A 19522-nucleotide genomic window follows, 5' to 3' on the forward strand; every position below is an offset into this window, starting at 1 on the left:
CAAAACACCGATAGTCGTCTTTAACGATCCAAGCTTCTCGCCAGATCATAATAATAATGTAGAAATGAGAATAAATATAAAATTGGAATAAGGAGAAGCACATCAACTTGATAAGTTAGGCCAGTCGGAATTGGAATGCTTTCAATTTGTTCCGCATTTGTCGCGAACACACACATTTTTTAAGTAGAAAAATCGAGTTGTATTTGTTCAGCAGGCTTTAGAAATTTAGTAAAAAGTTTTAATTAGCGCTGATGGAAAAACAGCATTACCAACTTTAATTAACTTCCATTCTGCAACCTCCAAAGCGATGTAGTTTCACCAGAATAATTTTATATACACTTACTTCAACCTCATTTGCACAATCATAATACATTTATTCAAATGAAGTTTGAAATATGCATTGATACAAAAATATTTCACGCAAACTTCAAAGAAATTTCATGCTAAAACTCCACATCTGGTTTGAAAGGATAATAAGGGTGCTCCACGCATCTGTAATCAACAAAAATATTAAATGTGTCAACCCAAAACATTGATCGTACTCAGCATATGGACAAATCCTTCCGTTGCAATCGAAAGTATCGATGTATTTCATGTCATCTGCGCTCAGTTCGAAATCAAAAACGTTAATATTTTCAGTGATTCTGGTTTTGTTTGATGATTTGGGAATCACGATGTTACCCAATTGCAAATTGTACTTGATCATAATTTGAGCTGATGATTTTCCATATTTGTTTGCTATTTCTTTTATTTTGGGATCGTTCAAAATATAAAGATCACCAGGCTTCTGCCATGGTCTTTCAGGAGATCCCAAAGGACAGTAGGATGTTAAAACAATTCCTCTCTCCAAACAGAAAGCACGTAGTTTGGCTTGGTTTAAATAAGGATGGCACTCTACCTGGAAAGACAAAAAACGAACTTTTATTGGTATTATTTGAAATTATTAGCGCTAATCTATAATAATATATATAAAACTGAATGTCTGTTTGTTTGTATATTTTGTATGCAAATCTACAGTTTTACTCCGATATTGATGAAATTTTGTACACTTGATCTTCAAAACAAGAAGAAAATTACTGTCTACTTTAATTTTACAAAAACCAACCCCTACTACCATTTTTAACCCTGTTAAGAAAAAAAGACAGTTTTTTCGAGTTGGAAATACCCTCACCTTCGCCGCTTCACCCTTATTTCATCCTCTGAGTATATTGTCACCTTCGCCGTTTGACACCCACAAAAAGCAACCCCTATTATCATTTTTAAGCCTGTGAAGCACAAAAAAAGTTTTTTCGAGTTGGAAATCGCGTTTGCATGATATGTTCAGATGTCATAGTTACATTTGGTTGTTTATAAAAGTAGCAATTTCGCAAAATGTGTTTGAATGATGGTGTTTTACCGGAAGATGTCTTAAATGAAGCAGAAAAAGCTTCAAATAGCTTAATACTGGAAAAATCAAAAGGCAGGTATCTGAAATAAAACCAGACAATCAAACAATAGGAGGATCTAAATAAGGTTACAACTGAAAATAAAAGTGTTATGTTGGCGTATTTTCACGAATTGGTAAGTGATCATAGTGTTAGTTTCTTATCGTATTGATCTTTTTGTTTATATAGTCGAAGAAAAAAGTAGTCTACAGTAAAGTTTTAATTATTCTTCGTAAAAAGACAAACTTCATATTGAAATTACTGCGTTTATCACAATACATGAAAGTAGAAACATAATTTTAAAACATTCTGAAATTTGCGGGCAAAGCCGCGGGTAAAAGCTAGTAACGAATAAGATTAAAATCGGAATATGTATATTAAAAACAAGGAATCTAGAAACAAAGAGAGCATTTTCTAAAACAAATTTAGAAATTATTATATCGGGTGTTCATTTCAATTTCTCCTCAAAGTTGGCGTTGAAGAGTCGATTGTGAACGCACCACCACTCGTCAGTTTACAGACTGAAAACACAAACAACGCAAAAAGTGAGGTAGATTTACAAGACTGATCCGTGATCCGTAATCCGTGGTGCGTTCACAATCGACTCTCCAACGCCTACTTGGAGGATAAATTTAAATGAACACCCGGTATAAATATTCAGGCAGCGGGAAGTTTACTTGGGCAGAGCCAAGGGTACCGCTATTATTAATGAATTACGAAGATTAAAAATAATACGTTTTCTACTATTTCCTTAGAAGAGTTTCTTTCTAAACCACATTTTCGATTTTTTTTTCATAGGGCAGGTTATATAAAACAGACAATATTGATAAATTTATACCAACATTGAAAAAGCTCCCCTTACCTGATTTGTAACAGGCACAATCGTGGTCGACTTTAAAAGCCTCTCAATCTGCTTGCTATTGAAATTCGACACCCCCAACGACCTCGTCAGCCCTTTCTTTAGCAATTCCTCCATCGCTTTCCAGGTGTCGACATAATCAACGTCGCTGGGAATACACAAACCGGTTTTTGGGTCGGTCGGAACAAATTCGGGTCCTTCCTGGAACAATCCAATCAATACCAACCTAATTTCTCAAAATATTATTACTTTAAACCCTTGGGGCCAATGCATCAAATAAAGATCGACGTAATCTAATTGGAGGTTTTTAAGTGTTTCTTTTAGAGCAGGTTCGACTAATGTCGGACGGTGTAAAGTGTTCCAAAGTTTGCTCACGATGAAGAGGTCTTTGCGTTTTACCACTCCTTCTTTTATCTTAGATTGTATCGCGTCCCCAATTATTTTTTCATTACTGTAGAGATGAGCACAGTCGAAATGTCTGTAACCAGCATCGATTGCGTCTTTAACTGCTTGACCGGCTTCATCTTCGCGACCTGGAGGACCCTAATTCACTAATTAGAATAAAGAGAAATCGATATTTACGGTAATTGGTTCAAACCTGGAAAGTTCCCAGTCCTAAGGCGGGGATTGTTATACCATTGTTTAGTTTAATTAACGGGACGTTCACCATGATGTTTTCGATGTGGTAATTGCTTGTGGAATGGTTTAAATTCAAAGGAACACGTAGTGATATAAATATTAATTACTAAAAATAAATTACATAATTGTTTTATAAAGATAAGGATTATCTCTTGTAAATATTTCCATAACAAACATTATGTAGTTTGACCATATGTGATGCGTAGTCAACCGAACATGTTTTTACATTACATATTTTATACCTGGTTGGTTCGAATAAAATACTACATTCTTGTTGATACGTAATGTTTGAAGTATGATCGATTCCTGAAATCAGAAGAGGATAATAAATACGAAAATAACATGAGGAATATGTAAAAATTTAATATACATTACGAGTAAATCGTTTAACATTTAAAAGAAGATAAAATAAACTTGGGACAACAATAATTAAGATCTGTACGTTGACGTAACTCTTGTCAGTGTAGAGTAAAGTTCCAATGTCTTTTCTTAAATATATCAGCTATTATGAAGGTTCTTATGACGAGGTAAAGGTGCAAATTTTCATTACCCCTCCGAAGGATGCGGGTTTCCTTTTCAGCCACGATGACGGGAAGATTCGGGATAGCTGGCTAGTGAGGAGGATGGGTGCAGAAGGAAGGTGGTAGGGTAGGTACTGACGGGCGAATACTGACCCAGCATTCGCTATATCTATGATATGAGACATGTGCTTATATCAAGATGTGATGGTGTGAGAAAATCCCTGAAAAAAACACCGAGTCAGGCAGCCCTGGGATTCGAACCCGCCACCTCCCGAATGCAAAGCGACGCGCTGAGCGCTTGGCCATGACGCTCGCGTAAATTAAGTTAAATTATTGAAAGAGTTGCATCGGCGAGTGGCAACGAAGGACTCTGTTCTGTACGCCGATTGGTCGATTAACTCTAGGGGCGATCGTACTGTTGGTACTAAAGATTGACCAATCACATTGGACCTCGCGGTAACACTACTGGTAATTTGTAATATTCATTTCTTTGAAATTAAGTTAATTTAGCGAATCTATTCGAACCATTACAATATCAACAAATTTATTTTTTGTACTCATAGCCTTGAAAGCAACGCTTCCAACCACAAACGCCCGCTCCGAAACGAGTGCTTCCCGGTCGACTCGAATGTAAAAATTGCAAAAAACACTCGCCCTTTGAGGCATTCAAAAAAAAATCTGTCTTGATAATAATAAAATTGTTGAAAATTGTTCCTACAAAATTCACAAATTATAAATATCAAGTGAAGCAATTGTTTCCAATAACCAAAGATCACTGCCTACTTGGTTTTATGTTCGTTTATGTTTAATGTATTAAAACAAAAGATTTTAATTTAATTTTCGTACAAAAAACATTGTACGAACCACTTGCGTGAAGACATCTTCCGTTCATTCGCGCATTAATTAAAGGCACTCGCTCCTTCGTCGCTCGTGCTTTAAAAAATGCGATCATGCGGGAACATCGTCTTCCCGCACTTGGTTCGTAAATAACTATTACGTATTGATTCATTTATGATATTTGCCCTGTTTGTTTGTTTGTTTGTCCCATAGGACCTTTTGCATATTTTTTGACCATTGTCCATGACATTTTCCACCTTATTAATCTAGTACAAGAAACATTATATTCTTTTTACGTATGATTTGCTCTTCATTAATCTCTGAACTCCTCGTCGTTGGTGTCACGAACAGAACAGCTTTTAAATAACTTCTTGTAAACATTTTAGTTATAGTGTTCTTGTCTTCTAGTCTAGTTTAATATTTGCAGACCATAAAACACTTCCTAAGCATAGTAAAGGATAAGCAGCAATGGAAACTTTAAAATAACAACATTTATTACACAGTTATATATTGTGCAAGTATGCTAAATTACACACAAGCACCATCGCACAACTCAACGTTATTAATTAACTGTATGAGAAATTGCATGTTCCAGACGTTATCTTAAGGTGCAGATTTTAGCAAATAAATTGAGGATCACAAAATTCTTTGATTTTTTTTCCCAATTGCAAAGTTAAATAAGCTAAATATGAATCGGTAATTAAGATTTAATTTTGTCAAGTCCTTTAATAGAAACATTTATAAAATAATATAATGGAAAATTCTATTGATTTTCCCAGCATTTTGTAATACACAGATGTAACGTAAATATTTACATTGCAATTATATATTTAAACAAGGAATCGAATGGCTATGTTTTCACTTTTCCCCTGGCATTAAAATTCCACATCGGGTCTGAAAGGATAAAGAGGGTGCTCTCTGGCCCTGAAAAGGGAAACCAATTAGCGAGTTTAAATTGGTCGAGCGGATTCAGGACTTACTCTGCTTGTGGACAAATCCTTCCGTTACAATCAAACGTATCAATGTATTTCATATCATCAGCGTTCAACTCGAAATCAAAAATGTTCAGATTTTGCAACAGCCTCTCCTTATTCGAAGACTTGGGAATGACGCTGTTTCCCAGCTGAACATTATACCGGAGCAAAATTTGCGCCGGAGATTTTCCGTACTTATTTCCGATTTGCCTGATTTTAGGGTCGTTAATGACATCGGGATCGCCGGGTTTTTGCCACGGCCTCGACGGGGACCCTAAAGGACTGTACGAGGTTACCGTAATACCCCTATCTGAACAAAATTTACGCAACTTCGCTTGGTTTAAATAGGGGTGACATTCGATCTGGAAAAAGCACAAGTGAGTTGGCAAAAAATTCCTATAAAATATCACCAACCTGATTTGTGACGGGCACAATTTCAGCTGATTTTAGAAGTCTTTCAATTTGTTTGCTATTGAAGTTTGAAATGCCTATTGACTTAGTGAGACCTTTTTTGTTTACTTGTTCCATTGCTTTCCAAGTATCGATGTAATCGACGTCGCTGGGGATGAAAAGACCAGTTTTTGAGTCGATGGGGTGCAAACTAGACCCTTCCTGTATCATTTTTTTAAATTAATATCTCCCTACTACTAAGCTTAACACTTACCTTGAGAGCATGCGGCCAGTGTACTAAATAAAGATCCAAATACTCCAATTTAAGGTTTTTCAAGGTTTCTTGCAGGGCCGGTTCGACCAAATCGGGCCGGTGAAATGTATTCCACACTTTACTGACAATAAAAAGTTCTTCTCTCTTCACAGCACCTTCCTTTATTTTGTCTTGTATGGCTTCTCCGATTATTTTCTCGTTGCCGTAAACATGAGCGCAATCAAAATGTCGGTAGCCCACATCAATAGCATCTTTAACAGCTTGACCCACCTCTGCCTCTTTACCCGGAGGACCCTGTTCATAATAAGTGAGGAATTTGAAAAACGTGTTTGTAGCAAAAATTTATTAATACCTGCCAGGTTCCCAGTCCTAAAGCCGGCATGGACAAGCCATTATTGAGCTTAATTAAAGGTACTTTTACCATGATTACTGCAGACACGTAAACACAATAATGAAATATTAACTGATGTATTGCATCTGTTTATTTAGGTATTTATATCTGGCAAATAATACGATTTGTTTAATCTGTTTGAGATAATAATACTCAGTACACATTAAAGGTTATGATGAAAACATTTCATAAATTGTGTAATAACAACGATGGAAAATACCTATCGATATCTATGATGACTTTATTTGCAATTAGTAATTTACCTGTGTAAATGGAAAAAGTGCAAGTCACAACCTTATCTCCCACGTGATAGATGTAACGTGTGGTCTAGTGATCTGGTGCCTGCTTATGTTTCCGTTGACGTATGACGTATATTCCTCAGCTGTCAAATATTTCGTGCAACAGGAAGTGTGTAGAAGGAAAGAGCGAAAGTGGACGATCATTAATACGACTTTCAGAAACCGTTGAAAGAAAAATAATATAAAACGAACCGAAAACGTCAATTTGTGGTTTATCAGGATAAATGAAGGTACGACTAAATGAGGTTATGCGTCTGGTAGTTCTGGTATCTCCACTAAAAAGACGACCCACGTTTGGGAAAGAGAGAGAAAACTACGGTCTGCGTGATCACAAATTTATTTGAACACTCGTTACATTACAACGATTTCATTTAATCGATATACATGTACATTTTATGTATTTTCAGATTCAAAAATTGTAAATAAAATAAGACACAATACATAAACACAAATTTTATTTTGTATTGGTTAATTATTGTTATAACAAAACATCCATTCGAAACAAATATCATAATTGAATAAAACTCTAATTAAATGTTTGAAAAGCACACATTATTCCAGACAGAGTACACATCAATCAAAAGGTTTGTTTTATAATTTCGTAATTGCTAAAAAAGCTTGATTTTCCTTAATGAAGAGCTTCCAAAATTGTGATGCTTTTAATCCACAATAATATTTTAAACCCTTTCACATCAAAAATGTGCTGTGAATATTTCGCTTGTGCTCACCGTAACAGGTACGAACAAAGTAAATAATTGACGAAACATGTTTTATAAATTAACGCTAATGACCAACTGTAATTTCAAATGTTAATTAAAAAATATCGAACCACTTTTGTGGTTAACACAACTATATCATTTACTGACTAAAACTTGTGCATAAAATGTAACGGGCCTTCAAATAAATTTATATTTAGAGCAACCTATGGAAATTCAATTGTTTGCAACATTTTTCCTGCGTAGAAAATGACACAAGAAACGTCTGACATAATTAGGTTAGAAAATATTTTTAATTTTTGTAGTGCATTCTCCCTATTCTCCCTCCACGGAATATGACAATATGAAATTGGGAAAAAGCTTACTATGCAACCTGTGTAACTCCGGAGAATAATTGGTTACTTACCAAAATTATCTTTACACTGTTAACAGAATGTCGCCTACGCCTACTCTAAATATATATTTATTTGAAGGCCCGATATAATAAACATGACCATTTGAAAGATCATTTGACTTACCGGCTTTCGTTGCAGCTGAAGCTGTTCATATAACTCATATCTTCAGGAGCTAACCAGAAATCAAAAACATTCATGTTCTCCATTAAGTTCTTCTTTTTCGGGATAACGACATTGCCTAACTGCAAACTGTACTTTATTAAAATTTGTTCTGGAGTCTTTCTATATCGACCTGCAATTTCTTTAATTCTAGAATCATTAATAACATCGGCACCATCACAGTTATCGGTGTTTCTAGATTCTTCTAAAGGACAGTAATGGATAACCACAATACCCTTATCTTCACAGTATTTGCGTAACTCGGACTGGTTAAGAAAAGGATGACACTCGACCTTAAACTATCGGTAGAAAAGAAGAAAATCTTCATTGCAATCACTTACATAATTAACTTGGGGTGGTTTAGTACATTTATTTAAAATCCTGTCAATCTGTTCTCTACTAAGTGTTGACACACCTATTGCTTTAATAAGATGTCTCATACATAATATTTCCATAGCATTCCACATTTCAACAATATCACAATATTGGTCAGATTCGGAATCTTCTAATTTTGCACCTTTTTCAGTCGCAACAGGACATCGAATGATGCATAGATCTAAATAAGTTGTTTGTAGTTTCTTTAAGGTCGCTGTTAGAGTGGATTCAACTAATTGTAAGGCAGGACCATGACTATTGCACTCAAATTTGGTTACGAGGAATAAATCTTTACGATGGACTACACCTTGTATGATTTTTTCTCGAATAGCGTCACCAATTGCTTCCTCGCTGCCATAAGTACAGTCGAATAGTCTGTAGCCCAGATCGATGGCATGTGTTATAAAATCATATGTTTCCTTCTTATTTTCTGAAACATACTATAAACCACATAAACTGACACAGCTAGCAAATCTACATCACTATATCACTAAATAACGGGCCTTCAAATAAAGTTATATTTAGAGCAACCTATGGAAATTCAATTGTTTGCAACATTTTGCCAGCGTAGAAAATGACACATGAAACGTCTGGCATTTTAACGAAATAAAATTAGGTTAGAAAATATTTTTAATTTTTGTAGTGCATTCTCCCTATTCCCCCTCCACGGATTATGACAATATGAAATTGGGAAAAAGCTTACTATGTAACCTGTGTAACTCCGGAGAATAATTCGTTACTTACAAAAATTACTTTACGCTGTTAACAGAATTAGAATGTCGCCTATGCCTACTCTAAATATATGTATATTTATTTGAAGGCCCGATAGTAAATTATATCATTAAGAGTACAAGTGAGTCTTTTTGTGCTGAGTCCAGATATTGAAGACCGAGACGAAGTCGAGGCAATAGGAATAATTCAATCATGTATTAAATATTTCGTGTAATTATTGATGTGGACATTTCAACTCCTAAGATTTGAAATGTTTCAAATCCGGTTACAAAAAAAGCTACTTCAACCGTTTCTGTAGAGGCGCCATTCTAGACCGCTTGAAGATAGATAAATATTTTTAAATTAAACAGGCATACCTGCCCCGTGCTTAATCCTAAAACTGGCATTTCTAAACCATTGTTTAACTTCACTTTAAAAATGCCTGGTGGCATTTTTGCAACAGATCCCAGACTAATAAACTTGGTTGATGATAAAAATAAAGGGTGTGCCAGATAAAAATAATCAACATTAAATCCGATTTTCCAATACAATCCACATTTTATCTTCTACTAATCAAATAATGCAGAGAAAGGAATCCACCAATTATTAAGCTTTATAAAATTTCATTGCGTTTTAAATCAACATTGTATCGTAAAATTTTTATTTTTTCCAGTGAACCCAACCGACATCACGGCAAGCCCAATAAAAGTTTTTAACGTTTTTTTACACCTCTCATTACTGAATGATTGCATTAAAGGGGTGTTAAAATTTTAACGTCATTTGCAAATGTGCGAACATAATTCAGGTCGTTTCTCCTCAATCGCTGTCGGTACTCTCCGGAAGATTTTGTATTCCTGCATTTCCCCAGGACGATTACATTCACCGGTAACAAGCAAAAAATATGTCACCTAAACTGCTATCAGCTCGTCTGCTTGCAACATTCTGTGAGAACGTATTCGTTGTTACGGCTCAAAGTGTACCACTTTCTTTGAGACCCCATGGCGTCGTGCTTATCTACACAAATATAATAGTGAAATACGCCCCTGATTAAACGGTGCTCGTAAAAAACCCGCAGACATTTATAATTTTTGACGGTTTATTTTTCGTTTCTGCGATTGGTGTTGGGTATGTAAAATTTTATACCGATAACATTTTATCCGCGTTATAACTGAATATAATAATCGTATAAAAAAATTAATGTGTGTATATTTTGTGCGTGATTTTGCATGTCTAGCGGTAAAAGGTTTTGTTAAATATGCAACACTTGGACCTAAACGTGGGATTCCATCTAATTCAATATTGATGCATTTGAAGCGACCTAACATGTACATGCATATTTCAGCACAATTTCTCGTAATGGACTTCATACTGAGTTATTTGTTTTTCACTTTTATTCAACTATTGATGCGTCCCAGTTCAAACGAGAAAATTAACTATTATAATAGCTAGCTTAAATTGACACAAATATTGTTTTAAACTAAATACCTGCATAAAAAAAATCAATCATTGAAAAATATATATTTTAGATATGTATTTATATATTTTTTCCCCATTTACTTAACAATCAGGTGTTATCTTTCTGTGTTTTATCTAATCTCTCAATATAGCGTGTTAAATGTGTATCGAGAAAACAAATCGGATTAATCAATGACATGGCTGGCCACATTTTCTTTACAATAATAGTTATTTGTGTATCAAGACCAAAAAGTTCATATTTTTCGTCCGTGTCTGAGTTTTCTGGCCGAGGCGCAGCCGAGGCTTGCAACAGGCAAGGACAAAAGGCACTTTTTGGCAGAGATGCACATTAAATTTTTTACGTACTCTATATTTAATTAGAAAATCAAAAACTTTGAGCACTGTAAAAATGTTACAAATTTTATCCACTAAAATTATTGTTGCTTAATAGATGTTCTTTTTTTAGTAGAAAAAATATTTTTATTTTAGATGTAAATTAATGTTATGTATAAACTTTCATTTTCATAAAACGTAGGACAATGTATTATTCATATTCTATCTGATCATAAGAATTTTATGTTTGCTTTACTCTTAGGATTTTCAATAAAAACTTCTGCAACTTTTATGTATGATCTGAAAGACCCTCAGCAACTTCTTCGTAAAAAGTGTGTTTGCTTTTAAAATAATCACGTCAGGCTAAATATGAAAACGACATTTAAAACATTTAGTAGACTGTAAACGATGTCAATCGATGTACCTGGAAAATTTATTCATCGTCGCAACGAAAATGTTAAATATTCCCAATGCTCTTGTGACCTTATAAAGACATAAATTCAATATGTAGAGTTGAGTTTAAAATATGACATTTTCAAATGTTGCCATCTATGCTCTATAAAAACAAAAAGACCCTCCCCGAATCGCTTTTATTTGTCTAAATTTTGATTAATTTTTATTATTAATCCCGGACACTGGAGCGACGTCCCATTTTACAGATACATTTAATGGATGACAAAGTAGTGTCCACGTTATCCTGACAAGCCATTATTTATTTATAACGTTATTACGCGAACTGACGATTCTGCCACACATAATATCTAACCTGTTTTTGAATTATTTACAACGCGCGAAGATTGTTTACTTATAAGCTTGTTAACTTCTACTATCCTAGGTAGGAGCTTGATACATTCTAGTGGAGATACCCCCGATGAAAATGTTCACTTCTATGACTTCTACATTACATCCATGTCAATATTTATGTAAGGAATAAATGCAAATAGAGATATACGGATGCGTTTCAGCATATCGAAATATTGGAAGAGTCTTGACTTAATATTACAGCGATACTACTGTAACGACTGTTGAAAATGTCACTCTATTTTAGTCAGATTTATTTATTCTAACTCACTAAAAAAAATGGGTATTTATTTATCCATATCATTAAAAAATTGATCATGTGTGTATGTTACGTCGAAAGCTGGAAAATGTAATATTTTGGCACAAGTGTTGTAATTGTTAAATCATGGTTGTATTTAGGTCTAAATCTAGTTTTCTCAGATCAGATGTGGTCGGGTCGAATTACCTTTCCAACCACACTGTTTCCTAGGAAGGATTAGCAAAGGTCTCGGTTAACTTTGCTTTAATAATGATAATATATTAATATATACGAAACCCAGTTTTACGTATATCTAAAAATACCGTAATGAAAATATAAAATCACTAATAAATTACCATCTACCTGGTCGCCAGACAGCGTGTGACGTCACGAGGAAGGCCAAACGTCAAAATTTGACATTTGTTTACATTTTCAGAAAGTATCAAATACGGTGTTTTAATCATTCTTATGGAAAATTGTGAGATAAGCAAAAGCTTGGTGGCAAGTGTATGTAATAGTTTCAGTTGATACCAGGGTATTTACTGTTCATAGGACGTCGCAAGAGACGTTGAAACCTGGGAAGTATTTTTATACCCTATCAATATTTTCGTGATTACAAGTTGTTGTAAGGGCAATTTAGTTGAAACTATATTTGCTACCCATATAATTAAGACGTAAGAAGCATTTGTTGTGATTTGGTGTTATTTAAATGATTCACAAAGTAAAAATTACGCAAAAACAATAAATACACAAACTTAACCTCACTTGTAAATGACAATTTTCACGTTATTAATGGCATTTTACTCCACGACGCAGTAATTGTAAAGCCTAAACACATCGTTCTACTAAAAAAAAGAGTGCTAACCAAAAATTTTACTGTTTTTATTAAATTCTGGAGGTTTAATGCGTTTTTCGATGAATCCTTTACTGTGACGTCACGGTCAAAAACAATTGCTGCCTTAAGGCTTTGTGTTCTAGATGGCAATGTCAATATTATCCTCATTGACTCGTTGATATTTGTACTAAAAAAAATAGCAAGTACTTTTGACACTTGTAAATAATATTTTCTTTAGGTTTTGAACCACTTGCTTTTCAGTGATTGTATTAACGTCCTTAATTGAGTATTCCAAAAGTCAAATAAAATTGATCGACTATATTGATAGTAGACATAACGTCAAATAATGACAAACTTTACCGCACCAATGTGGTAAAGTCATATTATACCGTACTATTGTCGTAATTTGATGCAAGGTGAAATTTTTTACTTTTGTCATGATTTATAGCAATCTTGATGTTTGAAGAAACACTCTTGATTTATATCATATACAGGGTGTATTTAAAATGCGTTTTTTTTTATTTGAATTTTTTACAAAAATGCGTCAAAAATTGATTTAAAATGAAATAGCACAACCTATTTTATAGATAGTTAAGCTTACCTAAACGCATTTAAAATAATAAGACTGCTTTTTACCATATTTAATTATTAATTATTATTTAGAAGTATTTCAAAATTGTTGATTTATTTATGTGAGATGTGTTAAAACTATATTTCTTTTATAAATACGTTATCGTTTCCTCGCTTCGTTTAACTCATCACCATTTAATTTCCAAGAAGCTTTCCCAAATGAAAGCTCAGATCTGCAAGCCAGATGGTAAGCTTCCACTGCGCGAAAACTCCAAGATCGTTGCACGCTTTACTCCGATTATTCGTATCTGCAATCCCAGTTTTTCTCAATAGAAAAAACTTAGATGTCAAGGTGAGCATTAGTCAGATATTATGATGTAATGTGATGTGCGTGAAGCTCAGCGATCGATCTATCTTGATTAGGGCCGTTGACAGGACTCATTGCTGTGACTGCAGCTACTTTCAAGGCGAAATAGAAAGGAATCCATCATTCTTCATTACATCGGATAAAATCGGAGCTTTGCAGTTAATGTCCCGACCACCTCATACAAAGTGGTTCCGCTTGCTCCAGTTCAACGATTATATATTTACGCAATTTGTCCCCGAATTGTGCACAATTCGCCTGATATTATAATTAGCAGAGAAAGCAGAGGTTATTAATTTTCATTTGGAGGAAAGCTAGGGAACAGATTTGGAAAGTTCAATTAGCGGTTTTCGGGTTTTTCATGTTCACGTGTTTCCTGAATGGGAAAGTTTCTTTGTTGGGTACTTCCTTGCAAATAAAATATTTATCTGGAGCACATTTTCCTGGCCCAACACTATTTATACCGAGCCATCGTTAGGAAAATTTAATAATTTAGTTTCGGATGGCAGTGTTCTCCTTATTAAGCCGCACACTAAATAGCCTCCTATTTCGACTAATTAATACGCCGGAAATTAGAATGGTGTGATCAATAATAAACGAGTGTAATTTATTTGGACAATTTGCAGGAAAACTACATGTCCCGGATTAACTTGTGAATTTTAAGCGTCGTTCTCTTGAAGAAAATACAACATTTTTCCGTAAAATACCTTTAAATTCAAGAAACAAGTAATCGTATTTTATATCTACATCAGAATTAAAATCTAATTAACAATAGAAAAGGAGATCGACAACTAGTTGTTCCAGGAAGCCAATTCTACTGTGTAATCAATGTAATAGTACAATGTTTGCCGAGACAACAAGAAATAATTAGTAAAACATACCGATTGATTAGATATTCTATTTGTGTAGCAGTTATGGACCCCAGTATGAGAATCATGCATTCCCCATTTTTCCGCTCCCCTTTCACTCTGTTATGTTTAGCAGGGGGCCCATCTCTCAAAGGATTCACACAGAAAATGACATCAAAGTGTTTTTTTTCTGAATTGGATATATATGTAATATAAAAAGGATAACAATAAAGAAATTCTCTAGATAACAGCCGCGAAAATTTATCATCGACTAGTTTACGTTGGATTTATGTATTCGCGAGGAGGAAAAGGGAGAACCTCGCCACCGCAACACCCACGATTTATTTGATTCTTAATACATTTTATTGAATTTTCTCGTTAATTTTACGCTGACAGGACAGCATGCACATAAATTCCACCTCTAATGACGCTTTTTCTCCAGCAATTCGCCACAACATTAATTCAAGACGACAAAACAAAACGGAGGAAAGCACAGCTTATTCCTTCAATTATAGTCGGGTTTTTTTCTCTCTGGTTCTCCCGGAAAATAACAGAGAGCTTTTTGCATAATTGTCTGATCGATTAATTAGCTTTTAACAGCATCTTTATTTGGCTTGTTTGTACAATTAGTTGAGATAGCGGTCGACTTCCGAAATTAATTAAGATAACATTGATTAAAGCTCAGGGCTAGACCGGCGACTTAAATTAACCGAATTAATTTTATATAAGTTCATTAATTTACATTTTCAATTGGGTTCTTGAGAGCGGACCTGTCGAATTGCTTTTATTCCACTGGCAATATTAATTGAAGGATTATAAAATAAATTCGAAGAACTTAGCAGTCGGATCCAGGAATTAGACCTTCGGAAAATTGCCTTCGTTTAAAATTTTCCGAAAATATTAAATTACACGGTTCATTAACGTCGTATTTTTTAATTAAAGTCGTTTCCTGTTTGCCTAATTCCACGCAACGATTATTTTCCTTAATTCTTAACAGCTTTCCACGGCTGGCTACGGCCAAAGCTGTAAGATAACCAAGCACATTTTTTGTATGCAAATGCGTGTTGTGTAGGAAAGTGAGCGGCTTAAAATATTTTTTATTTTATATTTGATACTTCCTTCCATTATTCACTCCGATCAACCAAAGCGCTATAATGTAGAAAAAACAAATCATCAAGGCAATTCCCTAAGAGCTTTCCTAAATCAAGGCAGGAAATAAAGAAGGCGGAGTCGCGGCTATCTGAAAGAACAGCCTGCACCCCAACTTAGTTGGCGGTAATAATTGATGATAAGGGTGATAAGAGGGGCTGTCATCTGTATTTGTATTAAATTTCTGCACTTGAGGGACGGGTCCTCATTATACAACCATGCAGGAAAATAGAGGGGTAGCAAACTGTCTCAAAAACTAATGACAGAGTCGATTACTAAATGGGTGTTTATCAATGATTAATAAATTACAAATACGGTCTTTAATACAAACCTTCACCCATCAAAATAAATCACCAGTAAATATCTTTGATTTAGAATAATGCGCATGTAAAATTGTAATCATTAAACCAGAATAGCATAAACCTTAATTATTCACAAGTTAATTCAATCTAATTACTGTTCCTCTTTGCGGCTCGAAACGTTTTAAACAAATAAATCTGGTACGGTGGTTTTGTAATTTGTATTAATGTTGCGGTTTTTCATTGAAGGAGAGCTCCATTAGCGTACATAATGTTACAACCTTGTTCAGGATTAATTTTAAATATTCCATTATTCTTGTTCCTTTTGCAATTTGGTCCATGAAATGCAAAGTGTGCATTTTTTTATATTAAGTAATTAATTCCGTTTTATCTAAATATGCTAATGTCCATTCAAAAATCAAAAAACTACCAACGTCGCATTTTCCTCGATAATTACTATTGGCAACGCTGCCTAGTGTAAAATTTGGTGAGACTTGTAATTTTGAGGTTAAATGTTAAGTGTCTTGTTTTTCTGGGCATTTTTAAGTAAAATTAATAACAATCAATAAATAAATGAAACGTGCTGTTAATAAAACAATATGAACGAAATTCAAAGCAATTGAATTTTATTTTGAATCAAATAAATGTCTTAGTCTAATTTATAGTTACAAACATAGTATGAAAAAATATCTACCTAGGGTTTTTTTAAATTTTACCAACCCAAAGCAACAGATAGTGGTTTTTTGATTTTTGAATGGACTTTACATTCTCATCAAATAAAATAAAAAACTAACTAAAAATATGTTGTCAAAGATATAACAAAAATAATTCTAATCAAACACATAACGTTCTTGACTCAGACGTTGAAAAGAAACAGAGGTCCAGGAAAATAAAGAAAAACAACAAAAGAAAGTGATTTTTATTATTATGTGTAATGATTTTTGGTTTTTTCTTCCATTTTATAATACCAAAATTCGTCAAATACACGAGCTTAATATGGGCTTTATAACAGTGCATTCCGATTTATCAAAGCTCATAGTCATAATCAAGAAACGAACAATTATTGAGAAAATGTAAATTTTTAGAAATAAGTACAAGCACGTTTTTCCTCCAACAAAAGTGAAACAGGATTAGACCATTAGGCACTGATCTCAATTAATGGTTAAGTTTTTCTCTGAGACAGCTCAATCATTTACTCCCAGCTTGCACGATCGTCTAAATAAAATGTCTTCTTTTCTTTCTCCGCATTATTACCGCCGTTATCTACACATGTTAGTAGTTTTGTTGATTTCTACGATTTGAATAGGTAAAAGCAAAATCCCAGCAATAATAAAATACCTCTGTAAGACAGAGCTGTCGCAGCAAAAAATCCATACGGATATCCAGAGAGCTTTCAAATCCTTATGTGGTTAAGCATTGGTTCACAAATGTAAACCTTGTGCTTTGAAATTGATTTACACATTTCGTAGATAGAAAATAATGTAAAAAATAAATGATTACATAAACATGGAACAACAAAGGAATTAATGTGAATTATTAAATCTATCCATATCCAGGTTTACTTTGCGCCAAATGTATTGTGGGTTGCATTTTCAATTCCGTCGGGCTCATTATATCACTCGCGAAATACTCTGTATATGGTATACAGTGGAAAGTATACATTTCCTGTTATTTAGAATAAATGTGATAATTTACTATGATCGTTTTAATTCATTAGTGAATGTAAAAATGTTAGCATTAAGAATTTCTAAAATAAAACTGATTGTTAGGTTAGGTTAGGTTAAATAAAACTTCATTTCATTTGCAAACGTTACCATTTCGTAGAATTATGTAAAAATTAATTATCTCGGTGGATACTCGGCCTGCCTCATTTAGATGCACTTAAAGATATTATTCCGCTTAAACCGTGTAATTCTCGAATAATTTTAATTAAATTAAAAAGTTGCGTTTGTACACAAAATCTCGCAATTAATTTGCCTAATAAGATCCAGTCGTTTTCGCGACCAGCTATAATCCATTCATCATCATAATCCGCCTTAATCCCATCCATCACTTAGTGAATAAAATAATTTTCCTTCAGCCTGATAAAAACATCGCGGACAGCTTTCAGAAACACGTCCCTCCAACTAAAGGTAGACAAATATTATCTTGGCTGCGAGTTGAAAGAGCCCCAAGTCGCCACCAGGGGCGTATTCAAGTCAACAAAAGCCTACTTCACTAAAGAAAGTTCCGATTTAACAACTCGTGTCAAACACCTAGCTTTTATCGATTCTGCACGGGATCCAAAAGCACAGCTTTTTTCCGGTAAGCGGGTCAGCGATATGTAAATGGAGATGTCCGCCCGTTAACATCTGCAGCGTGCACATGTGTGTGCTGGAGCTTGAAGCTGTAGGTCAGTTTTCATAAATAACACAATTTTTAATTAAAATTTTATAGCTGCCTGCTGAGATAAAATACATTGCATGATTTGTTAATGTGGCACCACCACAAATGGAGAACCAGTTCTATACCGAAAATTCATAAAACTGCTTCACAAATTTATTTTTAAACTCGCAAATCAATTAATTGCAGTTTAATTGTATTGTTTGTTTTGCTGTGTACAAAGCGGTAACTGGTGACATATTTTTCCCCAGATTGGTACGCTTGAAGTCTTGTGGTACTTTTGGCAGGACATTTGTAACTTATAGAGTAATATCCGGCAAGCAGGCGGATGTGTCCACATAGAGCATATTTGCAGTATCCCCGCGGCATATAAATAACCCTACACTTGACAGTTTCACTACTGGAGAAGTCTTAGACAAAACGAAAAACTTTAATCTGTCCCTGTTTGCCGTCAATCAAAGGAAATTTTGAAATTCCGGTTCCGTTGACTCGATCCCTAATGAGAAAAGTTAAAAACCGGCGACGTCTATAACGTTTCTATTAAAAAAAGTTGAGAGGTTAATAAACGTTTCTCCCGAAAAGAAAATGAATAATAAATTCGTTTATTATATTAAAGAAATCGTTAAATCTTATATCTCGTTATTCTTTGTTCCGGAATTGTAATTGGGTTTCCACAAATAAATTGGACTTGATTATATCAACCGCTGCCGTATTATTGGAAGCGGTTATTAAAATTACTTCCAAGAGACATCTAGACCGAAGGAAAAATGCAAATCTTTTTTATTATCGTTCTCTGGTGGATGTTCCCTGACTGAATTGGTCTTTTTGCTTTAAACATAATTGATCAAATTTGCTTTTTGACTATTCAGTCTTTAATCTACTAATCACTAAGCTAAAAAAATAAAAGACATATGATGATTTATATCATAAAACAAAATCTCATCACGTCGCAGCTCGAACTGTTTAAATCTAACCTCACTTTATGCGTTGTTGACGAAAGGTGCCTTCACAATCGACTCTTTAACGCCAACTTTGACGGGAAATTTAAGTGTAGTCAAAAATGACTGCCATTTAAAGTTTGGTGTAAATTTAGTATCTAATATGAATGTATGAAGCAAAAAGTTCTATGTTTGTTGAAACAAAATAATGAAAATGCACGTGTTAGATCAGATAATTAAAGTACACAAAATTTGGTTTAACAATTTATGAGAATTTCACACTTTTTATGAACGGGTTGTTAAAAAAATTAACACAACATGTGCTTATTTGTTACTTGATTTAAAT

The 19522-nt window shown here is 34.1% G+C and overlaps 4 protein-coding genes across 5 annotated transcripts in view; 1 reads left to right on the forward strand and 3 right to left on the reverse strand.

Annotated features, from left to right (window-relative positions):
* Nucleotides 1–353: 353 nt before the first annotated feature.
* Nucleotides 354–3039, reverse strand: LOC138137742 (aldo-keto reductase family 1 member B1-like). The gene is made up of 5 exons (XM_069057276.1): nt 2882–3039; nt 2533–2826; nt 2287–2484; nt 543–898; nt 354–492 (listed from the first exon to the last, which is right to left on the reverse strand). Exons 1-5 carry the CDS (start codon nt 2951–2953, stop codon nt 444–446), a joined length of 969 nt encoding a protein of 322 aa, XP_068913377.1. The 5' UTR covers nt 2954–3039; the 3' UTR covers nt 354–443.
* Nucleotides 3040–4969: 1930 nt separating this feature from the next.
* LOC138137741 (aldo-keto reductase family 1 member B1-like) lies at nt 4970–6713 on the reverse strand. The gene is made up of 6 exons (XM_069057275.1): nt 6573–6713; nt 6271–6347; nt 5919–6212; nt 5669–5866; nt 5261–5616; nt 4970–5204 (listed from the first exon to the last, which is right to left on the reverse strand). Exons 2-6 carry the CDS (start codon nt 6340–6342, stop codon nt 5156–5158), a joined length of 969 nt encoding a protein of 322 aa, XP_068913376.1. The 5' UTR covers nt 6343–6347; nt 6573–6713; the 3' UTR covers nt 4970–5155.
* Nucleotides 6696–19522, forward strand: part of ebo (ellipsoid body open) — a 31171-nt gene continuing 18344 nt past the window's right edge. The window contains exon 1 of one of the 2 annotated variants that reach the window (XM_069057271.1): nt 6696–6838. In XM_069057271.1, coding sequence (XP_068913372.1) covers nt 6833–6838 — 6 coding nt within the window. In that variant the 5' untranslated portion in view covers nt 6696–6832. Of the gene's footprint in view, nt 6839–9923; nt 10090–19522 lie in introns of those variants that run through there. The other variant, XM_069057274.1, reaches the window with a different exon arrangement.
* On the reverse strand, nt 6930–9486 carry LOC138137743 (aldo-keto reductase family 1 member B1-like). The gene is made up of 3 exons (XM_069057277.1): nt 9342–9486; nt 8220–8693; nt 6930–8171 (listed from the first exon to the last, which is right to left on the reverse strand). Exons 1-3 carry the CDS (start codon nt 9414–9416, stop codon nt 7839–7841), a joined length of 882 nt encoding a protein of 293 aa, XP_068913378.1. The 5' UTR covers nt 9417–9486; the 3' UTR covers nt 6930–7838.

Source organism: Tenebrio molitor, chromosome 9 (genome assembly GCF_963966145.1).
Source record: "Tenebrio molitor chromosome 9, icTenMoli1.1, whole genome shotgun sequence".
NCBI classification, from domain to species: domain Eukaryota; kingdom Metazoa; phylum Arthropoda; class Insecta; order Coleoptera; family Tenebrionidae; genus Tenebrio; species Tenebrio molitor.

Bases quoted from the DNA above. Each gene is read 5' to 3' on its own strand.
- LOC138137743 (XM_069057277.1), bottom strand. From the start codon at position 9,416: ATGCCACCAGGCATTTTTAAAGTGAAGTTAAACAATGGTTTAGAAATG. The intron at 8,694-9,341 runs GTATGCCTGTTT...TGTGGTTTATAG, and splicing joins TAGGATTAAGCACGGGGCAG to TATGTTTCAGAAAATAAGAA. The intron at 8,172-8,219 runs GTAAGTGATTGC...CGATAGTTTAAG, and splicing joins AACCACCCCAAGTTAATTAT to GTCGAGTGTCATCCTTTTCT.
- LOC138137741 (XM_069057275.1), bottom strand. From the start codon at position 6,342: ATGGTAAAAGTACCTTTAATTAAGCTCAATAATGGCTTGTCCATGCCG. The intron at 5,867-5,918 runs GTAAGTGTTAAG...AAAATGATACAG, and splicing joins ACTGGCCGCATGCTCTCAAG to GAAGGGTCTAGTTTGCACCC. The intron at 5,617-5,668 runs GTTGGTGATATT...TGCTTTTTCCAG, and splicing joins TTGTGCCCGTCACAAATCAG to ATCGAATGTCACCCCTATTT.
- LOC138137742 (XM_069057276.1), bottom strand. From the start codon at position 2,953: ATGGTGAACGTCCCGTTAATTAAACTAAACAATGGTATAACAATCCCC. The intron at 899-2,286 runs GTAAGGGGAGCT...TTGTCTTTCCAG, and splicing joins TTGTGCCTGTTACAAATCAG to GTAGAGTGCCATCCTTATTT. The intron at 493-542 runs GTACGATCAATG...TGTTGATTACAG, and splicing joins AGGATTTGTCCATATGCTGA to ATGCGTGGAGCACCCTTATT.